General features: G+C 49.1%; 1 protein-coding gene across 3 annotated transcripts in view; it reads right to left on the bottom strand.

Annotated features, from left to right (window-relative positions):
• Positions 1–3,899: 3,899 nt before the first annotated feature.
• The window catches only part of CAPN3 (calpain 3), a 49,135-nt gene continuing 36,935 nt past the window's right edge, over positions 3,900–16,099 (bottom strand). The window contains exons 11-24 of one of the 3 annotated variants that reach the window (XM_021695621.1): positions 15,019–15,188; positions 14,676–14,687; positions 13,767–13,975; positions 12,944–12,980; positions 10,666–10,683; positions 7,463–7,576; positions 6,412–6,489; positions 5,994–6,051; positions 5,835–5,899; positions 5,281–5,349; positions 5,112–5,190; positions 4,832–4,948; positions 4,499–4,557; positions 3,900–4,112 (exon numbers count right to left, since the gene is read on the bottom strand). In XM_021695621.1, the coding sequence (XP_021551296.1) occupies positions 4,086–4,112; positions 4,499–4,557; positions 4,832–4,948; positions 5,112–5,190; positions 5,281–5,349; positions 5,835–5,899; positions 5,994–6,051; positions 6,412–6,489; positions 7,463–7,576; positions 10,666–10,683; positions 12,944–12,980; positions 13,767–13,975; positions 14,676–14,687; positions 15,019–15,188 (1,112 nt within the window). In that variant the 3' untranslated portion in view covers positions 3,900–4,085. The remainder of the gene's footprint in view (positions 4,113–4,498; positions 4,558–4,831; positions 4,949–5,111; positions 5,191–5,280; positions 5,350–5,834; positions 5,900–5,993; positions 6,052–6,411; positions 6,490–7,462; positions 7,577–10,665; positions 10,684–12,943; positions 12,981–13,766; positions 13,976–14,675; positions 14,688–15,018; positions 15,189–16,099) is intronic. The other 2 variants (XM_021695620.1, XM_021695622.1) reach the window with 2 other exon arrangements.

The following is a 16,099-nucleotide window of genomic DNA, read 5'->3' as shown; positions in this document are numbered from 1 at the left end:
TCAGGGTTGTGAGATTGAGCCGTGCGTCAGGCTCTGTGCTGGGTGTGGAGCCTGCTTGGGATTCTCTCTCCCCTGACTCAGGTGCATGCTCTCTCAAAAAAAAAAGGTGGGGGGGAGGAAGAAACGAAGCCCAAAAGTAAGTAGAAGGAAGGAAACAAATATATTTATATAAAAAAGAGACTACCAAGACAGTAGAAAGATAAATGACTAAGAGCTGTTGCTTTGATAAAACAGACAAACCTTTAGCTAGACTCACCCAAGAAAAAAAGAGGACTCAAAATCAGAAATGAAAGAGGAGACATTATGACTGATACCACAGAAATACAAAGGGTCATAAGAGACTACTGTGAACAATTACATACCAACACATTTGATGACCTGGAAAACATGGATAAATTTCTGGAAACAACCTACCAATGCTGAATCAAGAGGAAATAGAAAATCTTTGAACAGACTGATTGCTAGTAAGGAAACTCAAATCAATAATCAAAAACCTCCCAACAAACAAAAGCCCAGGACCAGACAGCTTCACTGGTGAATTCTACCAAACATTCAAAGAAGAATTAATACCAATTCTTCTCAAATTCTTCCAAAAAAAAAACCAGAAGAGAAGGGAACATTTCTAAACTCATTCTATAAGGCCATCATTACCCTAATACCAAAACAAGACAAGGATGACACTAGAAAATTATAAGCCAGTATTCCTGGTGAATATACATTCAAGAATTCTCAACAAAATATTAGCAAATCAAATTAAACAATGCATTAAAAAAAAGGGTCATACCCCATGATCAAATGGGATTTACTCCAGTGATACAAGGATGGTTCAACATCTGTAAATCAATGTAATTAACCACATTAACAAAAAGAATGATAAAAACATGATCATCTCGATAAATGGAGAAAAAGTATTTGACATAATTCCAACACCCATTTATGATAAAAACTCTCAAAAGTGGTGGGTGTAGAGGGAATATACCTCAACATAATAAAGGCCATATATGACAAGCCCACAGCTAACAACATAATGGGGAAAAGCTGCAAGCTTTTTCTCTTAAGATCAGGAACGAGACAAGGATGCCCACTCTCACCACTTACTCAACATAGGTATTAGAAGTCCTAGGCAAAGCAATTAGGTAAGAAAAAGATATAAAAGGCATCCAGATTGGAAAGGAAGAAGTAAAACTCACTATTTGCAGATGACATGATATATATATATAGAAAACCCCAAAGACCCCACAAACTTAGAATAAAAAGAATTCAGTGAAGTTGCAGGATACAAAATCAAGATATAAAAATATGTTGCATTGCTAAACACAATAGTTTGAGCTATCAAATCCAGAAAATCCCATTTACAATTATAAAGTGCCTACGAATAAATATAACCAAGGAAGTAAAAGACCTATACACTGGGAACTATAAAACATTAATGAAAGAAATTGAAGAAGACACAAATAAATGGAAAGATATTCGGTGCTCATGGATTGGAAGAATTAATATTGTTACAATGCCATACTACCCAAAGCGATCTACAGATTTCAGCGCAATCCCTGTCAAAGCCCCAATGACATATTTCACAGAAATAGAATAGACAATACTAAAATTTTTTAAGATTTTATTTATTTGACAGAGCAGACAGAGGGAACACAAGCAGGGGGAGTGAGAGAGGGAGAAGCAGGCTTCCCGCTGAGCAGGGAGCCCAATGTGGGGCCAATCCTCAAATTTTTATGGAAGCACAAGAGAGCCCCAAAACCCAAAGCAATCTTAACAAAGAAGAGCCAAGCTGGTTGCTCCCTGTTTCAAACTATTCTACCAAGCTATAGGAATCAAAACAGTATGGTACTGGCAAAAAACACACCCAGATCAATGGAAGAGAACTGAGAACCCAGAAATAAACCTACACCTATACAGATAATTTCTGATAAAGAAACCGAGAACATACAATGAGAAAGGACACGCTCTTAAATACATGGTTTTGGGAAAACTGATCAGCCACATGCAAATGAAAGAAACTAGATCATTATCTTATGCCATGCACAAAAATTTATTCAAAACGTATTAAAGGCTTGAATGTGAGACCTGTTCCTAGAAGAAAACATAAGTGATAAGCTCCATGACAACAGTCTTAGCATTGTTTTTGTGATCAGACTCCAAAGGCAACAGAAATAAAAGCAAAAATAAAGAAGTGGGACTTGATAAGCTGAAAGGTTTCTGCACAGCAAAGGAAACCATCATCAAAACGAAAAGGTAACCTACTAAAAGGAAGAACATAATTGGAAACTATACATCTGATAAGGGGTTCATGTGTAAAATATATGAAGAACTCACACAACAAAAATAACAATTAAAAAATGGAGAGAAATATACATTTCTCCAAAGAAAACATTCAGATGGCCAGCAGGCATGTGAAAAGATATTCAACATCATTAATTATTAGGGAAATGTAAATGAAAACCCATGAGTTATCACCTCACATCTGTCAGAATGGCTTTTATCAAAAAGATTAAAAGTAATAAGTGTCAGTGAGGATGTAGAGGAAAGGGAATCCTTGGACACTTGGTGGGTTATAAGTTGGTGCAGTCACTTTGAAGAACAGTATGGAGATTGTTAAAAAAATGAAGAATGACCGTGTGATCCAGCTATTGAACTACAGAGTATTTGAAGGGTACCAAAACACTAATTTGAGAAGATACCTACACTCCTATGCTCACTGCAGCATTCTTTACAATAATCAAAATATGGAAATAACCTAAGTGTCCATCAGTCTCAGCTGGGCTACAACTTGTGGTGTATATGTATGGCATACTACTGAGCCATAAAAAAAGAATGAAATCTTGCTATTGGCAACAACATAGGTGGACCTTGAGGGTATTAAGCAGTGAAATAACTCAGAAGGAGAAAAACAAATACTGTATGGTCTTGCTTGTACATGGAATCTAAAAAAACAAAACTCAGATACAGAAAACAGATCAGTGGTTACCAGAGGGAGAGAGGTTTAGGGCCTGCTTCCAGCCACTGGAAGGTGGGTGATAGGTGCGAAAGGGGGTGGATGGTAGGGTGATGGATAGCAAGAAGACTTTTGGGTGATTACTTTATAGTGTCTACAGATGTCCAATCACAGTGTTGTATACCTGACACTCCTCAAAAACAAAAACCACAACTACATCTCTGTTGCATTACACTCAGGTAACTGGCCCCTCCAGTGACAGGGCTGCTCATTTATTCTTGATATTCTATACACCAACAGCTCTTCCCTTTCTTACCGATCTTGAAAAGTATCGGAGTGATTCCTATGTCCAAGAAATACCAATAGGCACGGTTACCATGGGGTCCGGGTTTTGTCTGTGTGTGCAGATGTGTCTCTTGTCTTCTGAAACTCGGGCTCTCTGCATGACAGTTGAGTGTAACGTTGGAAGCTACTCAGCCCTGCTCTGGCTGATATTCTAAATGTGAGAAGACAAAACACAACGGAACCAGCCATACACATGCCTTTATTTAGATCAACTCTTTTTCAGAATGCAGCCAAACTTATGAGTCAGACAGCCCAAAGTATCCAGCCCTCTTCCACTGAGCTAGTTTATCCCGGAGCAGGCCCATCCTGAAACAATGAGACAGAACCAAGTGCTAGTTTAGTTACCGTCCCATGGGTGACACGAAGGCGATGGAGGACACTAGCACAGGAAGTGCTGAGTGCCATTGGCAAATGCTTCTGTGAACAGCCTAGGGCAAGCTAAGGAGAGCATTTACTTCAGAGCTGAGGCCACTCAGATCCTGAGCAAACGTCTCAGCTGGGCTACAACTTGCTGAGGCAGACAGACACTTGGCTCCATGTGGCAAAAGGACAAAATTATTCTCTCTCATTTCTTAACTGAAGGGTCAATGTGGGCGTGACAGATGGACAGATGCCCTGAGGCCGAGTGGGGAGTGAAGCAGAGGAGGAACAAGACCGATGAGGTGCCTGGAGGCTTGCTGGGGGGCCGGGCAGGGCGCAGCTACGGTGTCCTTTGAGGTAAGTGGCTCTAGCTATATTGGATGAAATGGAAATCCTGAGTGATCTGTATGGCCTTGGATGAGGCCAGCTTGGTTCAGGCATACATGGTGAGCTGCAGCCACTGAAAGAGGAAGTCCCAAGATCAGAATGCAACCAAGAAAAGAGAGCCCAACCCTAAGGGTCTGATAGGGTGGGGGGAGAAGGACAGCCCCAGCATGCCAGACCCTGGGAAGATTTTCTAAGAAGCAGTGGTTTAGGGCCTGCTTCCCCAATCTCTACTAGGAAGGTATGTTTTCCAGCAGAAAAGCCTTTTAGGATCTGAGTACCCTTTGGAGTCTTCCCCCAGTACTCATTCCCTATGAGCTTGCCTTTCTATTCCTTTCCTACGCCATCCCTCCCCCAGCATTTGGAAGTGAGGAGCACACCGTGCCTCCAGTCGCCCTCATTGGCTCCTCTACCTGGAATTTTAAGGTACAGGGTGAATATACTGCTTCTATTAGGCTTTACCTCTAGAACGTTGAGTTTGATGATACCGTCTCCATCCTTGTCAAATGCATTAAAAGCTCCTGTGGGGAAGAACACAGGCAGTTACGGGCTCACTTCCCCTCCACTACTGTAACTTCTCTTCAGAAGACCATCTGCTAAGTGCTGTCCTTCAGCACAAAAATGTGCCAGGCAGAGTATGCACAATCACCCTCCCTTTACCAGCCCATTCTGAGCTTAAAGCGGGCCTTTGCCTTTGTTCAGCTTGGAGAGAGTAGACTGGAAGATGGTCAGGCCAAGATTTCTACCGCTGCTGCCGTCCGGCCCCAGGGTGCGGAAGGGCGGCCCCCCACTTACTGAACATGCCCTCCAGCCTGACGAAGCAGCAGATGAAGCTGTCGAAGTCGATGTTCATGTGTTTGTCTGCATAGCGCATGGTAATGATGTCGTAGAGCTGGCTGTTGAGGTGAAAACCTGTGGAGGGCGGCGTGGGGAAGGAGGAAGTAGGCTGAGTCCTTGCCTGCATTCTGTCCTATTCCCTGCCTCTCAGCCACCCCGTGTCCCTCCTCTGTCCCCCCAACCCACTGATTCTACCAGCCCTGTCCACGTCCCCGCCCCCCACTGTCTTCCCCAGCACCTGCGTCATTGACTGCATTTCGCATCTCATAGCTGTTGATGGTACCAGACTGGTCTGTGTCATAGTGTTTGAAAATTCTCTGGCAACAGAAAATTTGCGGACGGAGGTCACACAGTAAACCCCTGAATTAGCCCCCCTCCTTCATTCCCATGCTTCCTTCTCTTCTCACCTGCCAGGCTTTAATCTTCTTCCAGAGGTGGTGGAACTCTTGCAAGTTCAGTCTCCCAGAGCCGTCTGTCTGGAGGAAGGAGGTCAGGGCTACAGGACACGCATAGCGAGATCCCCCTGGACTGGGAGGAGGGGGTTCTAGCGACTACAGGGAAGGTCACCTCACAGGAAGGCTCTGCCCCAGGTAGCCTCCCACCGCCCTGTCCTGGTATTTAACCCTCCCTTCCACGCCTCTGCAGTCAGAGTTCATGTCTGCTCTAAAACCCAGGGAGCCTGTCTCCTCAGGACCATGTTGGCTTGGACCAGGCCCTAGGCAGAATCCTAGGCCTGAGGTGAGGGCAGAGGTTAGGGGCTGATTATAGCCCAGTGTCCTGCCCAACTGTGCCTCCTCCAACAGCCCCCTTCAGACCAGTAGCTCAGGACCTCAAGTCCTCCCTTAGGCACAAATTTGGGCCTCTCTTTCTGACTGGGCACCCCTTGTTGCCTTGGCCCCCGTGGGCTGCACAGGGGCTGATGACAGAGAAGCATAGTGGGGAAGAGCGGCAGGAAGGATACATCCATGAGGGCAATCATGCTACGGCAGGACTCCAGCGTGAACCCTTGTGTCTTCAGGTCCTTATCTGGGCGGTAGGGAAAAGAGTGAGGAGCTTCTTTCAGGTACCCAGACACCCGCTCCTGCCTGCCCGTCCTCCATATACACTGTGAGCCACTCACGTTTGTTCACAACCGTGTTAAGGATATTCTTGAGCTCATCTGCACAGACCTCCATGTCCTGAGGAGGAAGGGAGTAGAGAAGAACAGTTCTAGAGGGCAGCTCCTGATGGAGCACAGGGTTTGCAAAACAAGTCCCCATGCTTGTCAAGTCTCCATCACTGCCGTGCTGTCCTGGGAAGCCGGGGCTTTTCCAAGGAAGACACGGCGCCCTCCGCGTCCAGACTGCAGTGGGCAGCTCAGGGCAAAGAGGCCTCTGAGCCACCCAAGCGGATGATGGTCTAGGACCTGACTGGTGGGTTTTTTCTGTGCTACACATACATAGCCCCTGCTTCCACCAAAAGCCTAATGACCCCTACTGAAAAATAATGAAATAACCAGTCATTTGAGCAGGAGAGGAGTCAGGGTCGGCAGTACTCACATCGCCTGCTATCTGCCTAAAAATGTTCCGGAATTGCAACTGCTCCTCACTCTCTTGGTCAGTGTTGCCAGGCCGTGGCTGTGGAAGCACAAAGGAAAACTGGTTCACAGGTAATCAGGGAGATGGGCAGATGCAGGAGGAAAGTTCTTTCAGGGCCGAAGGAGCCAGAGTGCCTAAACAGGCCTAGGTGGCAGCAGGAGCTGGATACAGGACAAAGGCTTTTCTTTCTTAGTTGAACCTTGTGAGCTGGAGTGAGAATCCTCTAGGCCCCAGTGACCCTTCATTCCAGACATCCTAGCCAGAGAGCTTACGTCAGCCATGCAGACATGTGGACAGCCCCCTTGGCCTTCTCTCCCCACCCCCACCAGCTAGAACCTTCCCCCCACTGTTTTCAACTTGACCTTCTCAACCAGATGAGAAGGACAGAGGGGACCAGAGCATTCTGACACCTCCAGCCACCTGTGTCCACCTGTGTCTTCAAGGCTAAGTCCTCAGAGGACCCCCCACTCCGCTGCATGGACACTGCAGCATAGAGGACGTGGCCCTGGCTTTGTCTGTGGGCTTTGGTCCCTTAGCCTCAGCTCCACTAAGCTTTCTATGCCCCCTTCTCCCCACTTCAATAGAATACCCTTCCCTGGGCTCTGCGGGCCTCCATTTCTGAGGTCCACCCCCTTTTCTGCTACTATCCTCTATCCTCTCACTGTCAAGAGCTCGAAGATACCAGGAAACAGGGGTTGCTCTGTCTTGGGCTCTCTCAAGCTGTTGCGTCTCAGACTTTGCCTCCCCTTTCCTTCACTGTCCGGGCTGGGGGCTCCAGCGGGCAGGCTCAGCCTGTCCTTCCCAGGCCCAGGACTGGCGTGGAATGGCTGCCAACCCCCAAGACATTCACCCAAGCAGCACCCCAAATTTTAGGAGAACTTGATGAGAGAAAAGGTCAGTGGGATACATCCAAACCTCCAGATGCTATAGGGACACCCCACCCTACAGCCCCTACAATCCAGAGGACCCCACGGTACGCTAGCCACCCCATTCATGCCACATGCTCAAAAACCTGTGGGGATTTCTCTTGCTTATCAGGGCTCGTTTTGTCTTTGCCCTCCTCTGATTCCTGGTCCACACCCAGTTCCTTGTTGCTGTTTGCTCTGTCCGAAACGAAGATGATGGGCTGGAGAGAAGAGGGAAGTGGGGAAGGGGCAGGAAGGAAGCAGGGATTACAGGCTGAGCAGGCACGTTGGATGCAGCCTCCTTCCTGGAGCAGCTTTGTCCAATGAAGAGAAGAGCAGAGTTGGGAGCTCTTGAACCTCAGTCCCAGCTCCATCCCTGCCACTAGCAAGCTGTCTGTGATTTGGGGAAAGATGCTAAGTCTTGATGGGCCTCCATTGCCCTGCCTTTCAAGCATGTTTCAAGTAAAAACACGGGTTTAGAGCAGGTAGATATGACTTCCAGTTTCCCCACTCATTAGTTGTGTGTGCTTGGGCAAGTTTCTTCACTTCTCTGAATATCTGTAAACTATAGAAACTATCTCAGTTCCTTATCTCCTGATGGTGGAGCTCTGAGGGTTAAACAAGGCCGTCAGTACACGTGAAAATGCTAAGAATGTTAGAAGCAGTGTGATTTAGTGCAATGATTTTCAAATATCATGGAGGCTTTTTTTTTTTTCAAATGGAAATACTGTTCAAATTAAATTTCTCCAGAAGCCCAGTGTATATGAAGTCATTAAGAACAAGCTTCTCTGCTCAATGAAGAGGGTAGAGCTTTTTTCCCTTAGCACACCCATGTCACCCATGGTAGCTGGGAGGCACCACCAAGGAACCTCTACGACTCTGCAGAGGACAGACTGAAAAAAGGTCTCGGATTAGTGGCACGGTCGGTGGGGGAGAGGTCAGAACACTGAGCTGGAAGTCCAGTGCTGCCCTCACATACAAGCAATATCCCCTCTGGCCTCAGGTTACTCATCCATTAATGTGGATGACAAAACCTGCTTGACCTTTCCCACAGGGCTCTTGGGTGGGGGTGCGCATGAGATACCGAGTATAAAATTGTACTGCAAAATATTTCAGACTCAAGACATGCTCATGCAAGTGAAGAGGACACAAAAAGAGTAGAGAGCAGTTGCCATGCTACGTGGATCCTAGCTGGAGCCATACGCCGCACAGGGAAAACTAGAAGAAGGCTAGGGCGTCAGGGCTGTGGCTGCCATGCAGAAAGCAATGGGGCAATCAGAGTCTCTCAATGCAGAAAAGCAACCTGACCAGTTTCTGAATCTCCGTCTGCTTTCCCATGCTATTCATCTAGAACAGCACCATGGGCAGACCTGTGGAAACAAGCTTCCAGAACTTTGGTTCCCAGCAGGCCCCAAAGGCCCTGGCTTGCCCTGCCTTTCAAGCAAAGGGTCTTGCTCAAGCAACTGATTCTTGTAGGGGTCCAAGAGCCAGTGTGGATCACAGTTGGAGGGGAAATGTGTGCCTCTGGACGTGGTGTGTCCATGGGTCACCCCTGCTAAGGCACACGTCTCCGGGCCTAAGTGTGGGTCTGGGTAACACAGGTCTTGGAGTGTAAGGAGCCTGAACCAGATTGGTGAGGGCAAGAAACATGGGTTTAGAGCAGATAGATATGGCTTCCAGTTTCCCCACTCATTAGTTGTGTGTCCTTGGGCAAGTTTCTTCACTTCTCTGAATATCTGTAAACTATATATAGAAAGGGAATGATAATAGCACCTACCTTATAGATACTGTTGTAACAGAAAGCAGTGTATGTTTTACCCCTAGCACAGTGTCTCATATGTGGTAGGTGCTTGATCAATGTCAGCTCTGGTCTGCACCAGCTTCAATACTCAGAGGTCCTCTATGTTGGATCTTTCCAGGAACCATCATAAACACTAACACCAAACCTTGTCTGATGGCCTATGGCTACTCCCTCATGGGCTTGAGGATGCTCAAAGGTCAGTCATTTCCAGATGGCACTCTTGAGTGGTCAACCCAAAATTTGGAAAGGGTTAGCCATCATGGGTAGGCCCTGGAGACCATGGGAAGGTTATGGGGTAAATGGAACAAGGATATAGGAGGGAGTTTGAATTGCTCAACAACTGTAGTCTTGAATTCTAAAATCACACAAAGGGAACAGTGCCCCTGGTCCCAGATGAAAGCTTTGCTCGGAGGCCCCTGAGATGCTTTAAGCACACATGGTCGCCTTTAGCAATAGTGTCCTTACAGCCGAGTGGTTATAACCAGGACACGTAGGAGGAGATCTTAGAGGCCCTGGTGAATCCATAGATCACCACAACCTACCAAGACCCCATGAGGGGAAGCTGCCCAGGTAGCTCTCATTCCCCATTAAACCAGTCAGGTTGATGAGCTCCTCTGGGGCTGTGAGGGTGAAGATCTCTTCCCTCTTCCCCACTGCTAGCTGGACACAGCATGCCGAGTCTGTTGGGTCCCATGGCTTAGCGGAGCCTGCGTTTGGAACGAGAGGTCACTTGTCTAGAAGGGGATTTGGAAAAAGAGCTTCTCCTGGAGTAAGAGCCCCGGCAATGACTTAGCCTCTCTGGGCATCCTCTTCTGCTCCAACCCCAGCAGGCCAAGGAAAAAGGAGGAGTGGGGAGCAGGCAGGGAAAAGAAAGGAGGGAGAAGGAGCAGTCCTGTCTACAGAGCAGGTGGCTGGCATCTTGAGACCGTCTCCTTGGAAACCCTCACACACCTATCTCACTGTACCCTGAGAAACAACCAGCTGCCATTCCCCCCAAGAATCAAGCCTTGCTTAGCAGAGCCAAACCCACTTCTGAGAAAGAAGGGGTGCTCCTTCTGGTTTTTGCAAGAGGCCCATTTTCACTGGTTGGCCATCCCCTCCCTCCCTCATTGGAGAGGTGGGCATGGGGGTGCCGAGCAGACTCTGGGGCCAGACTGCCCGGCTCCCAGTGCGGGCTCTGCCACTTACTGGCTCTGTGGCCTTAGACAAGTCAGTTCATCTGTACCTTGTTGTCCTCTGGAAGTGGGGATACTAACAGTACCAGTCTCACAGGGTCGTTGTGAGGATTGAGTATATCCATGCAAAGCACCTGGAAGAGTGCCTGGCATGCAGCCTTCCCTTGGCCAGTGTAACATTGGTCCACACCCAGAGCTGCACCTCGGGCCCAGGAGGGCGGTGGGGGGCGGGGGGCGGGCAGTGAGGGAGGAGGCAAGTCTGGTACACATGCTGTCACACACACACATGCACAAACACCCTCTGCTGTCTGCCCACTCACCCTGTTACACCCACCTTGATTTTTTTCTTTTTCTGCATAAGGAAAGGAAACAATAAATGCAGAATAAGTGAAAGTCAAGTTTCCAGAAAACCCAGTGGCTTTTGGCTTCCCTGTGACCTGGTCCTCAGCTTCGGGTGAGGTTCCGGGGTCCAGGAATCTGGGCTACATAGAACCAAAAGAGGCCTGGAGGGTGAAGGGAGGTGAGAACTTTCCAGGCTCAGAGACTGGCGGCTGCCCTGGCGGCGGCTCTGGTTTATAGTTCACTCCTATTCTGGACACCGCCCAGGAAAGGGATCTTCTGGCTAATGTTTTGTATTTTTTTTTAATTTATTTATTTGACAGAGAGAGAGACAGCGAGAGAGGGAACACAAGCAGGGGGAGTGGGAGAGGGAGAAGCAGGCTGCCCACTAAGCAGATAGCCTGATGTGGGGCTCGATCCCAGGACCCTAGGACCATGACCTGAGCCGAAGGCAGACGCTTAATGACTGAGCCACCCAGGTGCCAGTGTTTTGTATTTTTAATGGAAGTTAGTTACTAAAACACCAAAAGAAGTGGCTCACCCAAATTGGCCTAAAAATGAATTTTGTTTGATTTACAGAGTTTTGGGTTTTGTTTTCTTTTTTGTCTTTTTCTGTTGTTGTTTTTGCAAATATTTAACATAGGGAGAGACTTAATATGGAAATCTAGGTTTGGGGCTTTAAAAAATAAAACTAGAAGGTCTGGCAGGCTGCATGCGCCTGTGACCCACTGTGGCAAAAATGGGGAGCTGAGAGTAGCTGCTGTCTGCGCCCTCCAGATGCCACAGTCACCACCACTCCAGTTGTCCCTCCAACACTGAAGCTTAAGAGTCAGTTGAGAGCTACAGGCCATATGCGTGTGTCCAGGGACATCCAAACCCCCACACCTGCCTGCCCTGTTCAGGTGGCATGCCAGTTCCCATACTCTCCTGAGTTTGAAATTCCTGATAAATACACTACCCTGATGACTAATGTTTAAAAGATAAGAATAGGGGCGCCTGGGTGGCTCAGTGGGTTAAGCGTCTGACTTCGGCTCAGGTCGTGATGTTGGGGTCAAACCCTGCATTGGGTTCCACACTCAGGGGAGTCTGCTTGTCCCTCTCCTTCTCCCTCTTCCTCTGCCCCACCCCTTGCGTGTGCTCTCTCTCTCTCTCAAATAAATACATAAAATACTTAAAAATATTTAAAATAAAAGATAAGAGCAGAACCAAATGCACTTAATACTAAAACCAGTGTCCCGTGATAATTCAGAAGGCACTTGGACAGGGTCAGGATTAGAACTGTGAGTATGACTACCCAGAAGACAGTTCGGTGGGGCATTTGCTGTCCTCTTATTGGCCAAAGTCACACAGCACAAGGGACTGGTTTACAAACCAGGGCCCCAAGGCCCAAGGCAGGCACAAGACTCCTTAATACAAGGAGACACCACATACGCCAACTCTGTGCTTGTAACTCTGGGATTCACATCCCTGGGAACAGGTCTCGGCATGGCGACCAAGGAAAGAGCCTGAGCCTGGGCTCCAGGAATCTGGATGTCAGTTCCAGCCCTGCCACCTGTGAGCTCTGGGAACTCAAGGGAGCCATTTAACCCCACTGAGCCTCTCCTCCCTTACTTTAATGCCAGGGATAATAATCTTATTGCATCTCAGAAACCTTGCAAGAATCAAGTAAGGTAATGCACGGGAGAAGTACCTTGTAAGATATAAAGCCCATGACTAATAACCACCGTGTGGGAGCCCATGCTGTGCCAGACACTTCACATACATGATCTCACAGATTCCAACATCACAAAAGCCTTGCAAGGCACCTCCTATTATCCCTGTTTGACAGAGGAGGAAAACTGAGGGGTTATGTAACTTGTCCAAATCACCCAGGTGGTAGGTGGAGGACCCAGGTTTTGACACTGACTCCAGAGCCAGTGTGTATATCATGTATCTGAGATTGGCCCTCATAATGCAAGCTAGTTGCTGCCCTTGGTGTCCCTTCCTATGGCCTTGACCCCTCCCTCTAGCAGTTCAAACCGCTTCTCCCCTCTAGGACTCCCTTCTGCATGTCCTAGCTCCTGGGCTATGTGACCCCAGCGCCATGAGGCCTGTTACTCTAGTCATGGCAAAGAAAAATTGCAAGAATGTGGAAGAATTGCTCTGCATGCCCCCTGACTCCCATCTTCCTCTGCCAGTACCCTCTCTCCCCTCCCCCCACCCTTCTCTCTCCTGCCTGGATTAGGGAAGGTGACCCTCGGGACCTTTTCACACATTAGAACCAAACCACTCACCACTGGCCGATCCACGGAGATTGTATTTTCAACTTCCCTGTGAGAAACACAAATGGGTGGGGGGAGGGTCTCAGTGTCACCAGGAGCAAGCAGGAAGCACAGAGAGGATTTGCTCAGGTCATGCAGCTTCTCAGAGCCAGATTGGGACTGACCTCAAAGGAACCCCAGGACCTAATTCTCCCACCGCAGGAACCAGCCTCATGTCGGCACCAGCCCCAGCAGCCAAGGGCACACACACGGGTTCTTGTGGGCTTTGCCCAGAGCTCCCCAAATTCAGGCCCAGCCACCTACCCAGGGACCTTGTGTTTCTTTCAAGGGCAGAGTTCAGAGGAGTTGGGCTTATGAGCTCATCTGCAGTGACCAAAAATGCAGGATATGGCCGTGCTGACTTCCCTGGCCACCTTACCTAAAAATTCCATCACCCCCAATGCCTCCTCTCCCTGTTCCCTACTCTCTCTCTTTCTTCTTATCACTTATCTTCCTCTAACATATATATGTGTGTGTTTTTCCCCATGCCTTGTCTCCTGTTAGAATGTTAAACTCCACGAGGGCAGGGATTTCTTTGTTTGATTCACTGCCTATCCTCAGTGCCTAGAAGAAGAGTGCCTGGAACACAGCAGATGCTCAAGAAGTATCTGTGGGATGACAGACTGACTGAATGGAGGAGGTGGGGCCAGTGGCTCGGGAGCAGGGGAAGAGGGGCAGCCTGGTCAGCCTATCCAGGACTTCTAGAGGGGACTGGCCCAGCTACCTCATGCCTCCAATCTCTGGGATGGGCTGCATGGGCTTTTAGGGACAGGTGGGGAACGGGGGGCTGACTCACTCAGAGAGGTTCCTCTTTTCGGAGAAGACCCGGAGGATGAATTCTCCCTCCTGGTGGGGCTCATAGGTGGAGGGCACAATGACGTACTCGCTGGGAGGCAGGCGGAAGCGCTCGGACACCTCTCGCATGTTGATGTAGGTTTTGCTCCTGGCCTTGGAGGCATTGTACAGGAAGAAGTCCTTCTGCAGGTGCTGTTTGTTCCCGTGCATCTGATGGAGAGAAGAGCCAAGGGACTGAGCTCCTTGCGAAGGACACCCAGTCCTGCTCACAGCCCCCTGGGGGTCTCTTCCCGACTCCCTGGTCACCCAGTTCACAGTCATGACCTACCTACCTCCGACTCCCAAGGCCTCAAATAGCTCAATATCCCTGGAGCTCCCTACCCCATTTCCTCCTCCTTTTCTGTTGTGATTCAGAAGTGAAGGCCAAGTCTATCATTCCCCTACTTACCGGAACTGCTGCTGGTCAGCTCCAAATCACCTCCAGGCTGGGGAAGGACCCCAAGGAGGCAGGAGGGGCCTTGGCTGGGGTCTGAGGGAGGCGATTCCTCCATCCCAAAGAGGGCAGTCACCCTCAGAATGTGTCTTTGTGACTGTGTGTGTGTGTAATTGTGAGTGCAAATGTGTATGAGTATGAGCAATTGTGTGCACATGCGTGTGAGACATGAATATGAATGTGTGAGAGCATGTGTGTGACTGTCTGTGGTGGGAAGGGAGAAGGGGCACATCATGACGGTGACAGTCAGGAGGTCACCCTGAGGCACCCTCTCTGGAGTTCGTGACACAGGCAAGACCCTCCCCTATCATAGTCCTGCCGTCAAACCCCACCAGGAAGCTTCCCGACGTGCCACTGACGGACACAGGACCCCCGGGCAATGCTGCACACAATTGTTGGCCACTGCCACTTCTATACCTCTTTGGGAACCTTGGGGAGAAACAGAAAAAAGAAGATGCTCAGATTCTGTGGATTTCACATCTGAATCGGGATGAAAAGCACGCAGGAAGGGAATGCCAGCAAGCATGGAGTGAATGCAGAAGCCTGATTTCCCACCACCTGTCCAGCCAGCCCCAGCCCCACTCCGCCTCTCCCATCCTGAGTTTTTTTCCTCCTGTGACAAATATCTAAGAGCTTCTGACACAAGTGGGCCTGATACCAGGAGTTCTGGGGGTCACTGAGTACTGGGGAAGCCCCTGAAACCCTCCCCTCTGAGCAATGTATGTGTGTCTGGGGCTGAAGCTGGTCAGGAGCTGCACACCTCGTAGATGGCAAAGCCAATGGTGAAGAGGTTGGCCCCCAGCTTCCGGTCCTTCCGCCGGTTCTTCTGCATCAGGGCCACCAGGAAGCTGCAGATCACCTCAGAGTCGTCGGGGTCATCGTCCTCCTCCAGGAGCTTCAGACGGTACTGTGGGTTGGTCCAGAAAGTGTCTGTGCCCCCCAGGAAGGAAACGTACGTTCGGATCTGCCTCTCAGAGAACGGGCAGGAAGAGGAGTAAGACAGAGGGGACCTGCTTATCTCCTGCCTCTAGGGGCTCAATAAATACAGAAGGAGTGATCCCGGCATTTGTCAAATGATGTAGGGGGAGCAGTGGGTAGCCTTGACCTTTCTACAGATGGAGCCCCACTGCTTGGCTGTTTGGCTCCTCCTCCTTCTCTGAACTGCGATTCTCAGTCTCTGCTGATGGCTTCCCTTTCCTCGCCTGCCCCTGAAATGCTGTTGGTCCCTGGGATGTGGGCTTAGGCCTCTCTCCCACCCCACTGTTCTGCGCCCCCTAGGCCGTCTTATCCACTTTTTAACTGTCCCTGCATAATTTCGATGCAGATCCCAGCCCCCATCTGCATTTGACTCCCTCCCTCCCTCCTTCCCTACCTCTGTCCCTTCTGTCTTCCCTCCTTCCTTCTCTTCTTTCCATCCTCTCTTCCACAAATATATGTTGAGTTCTAATCATACAACCAAGGACCTCTAATCTGTGCATCCAATTCTCTGTGACACATCTTCACCTGGATATTCTACAGGGGCCTCAAACTTCCCATGTCCCCAGCTCAACTCCCCTCCCTACAAGCCCACGACCAACTCCACCGAAAAGCCAACAACACGCTGAGTTTTTTCTCCTGTGTGTCTTATGTTGCGACACTGACCCCATCCCCTCAGGCCCCCCCAAACTGGGAAACTTGAAGTCACTCTTCAGGGACTTCACCCAATATTCTGTCCCCTGAATCTGCCCCCTTCCCTCCATCTCCGCTGCCAGGGACTTGCTCCGGCTCTCCTCATCTCTGGCTTGCACCCTTGCCGTCGCCGCTAACTCTGCGTTCAGTCCCATCCTCAGCATTAGGAATGC

This window comes from Neomonachus schauinslandi, chromosome 9 (assembly GCF_002201575.2).
Source record: "Neomonachus schauinslandi chromosome 9, ASM220157v2, whole genome shotgun sequence".
Classification (NCBI taxonomy): Eukaryota; Metazoa; Chordata; class Mammalia; order Carnivora; family Phocidae; genus Neomonachus; species Neomonachus schauinslandi.
The sequence above is the reverse complement of the archived record's forward strand: the minus strand, read 5'-3'. Positions and strand labels throughout refer to the sequence as shown.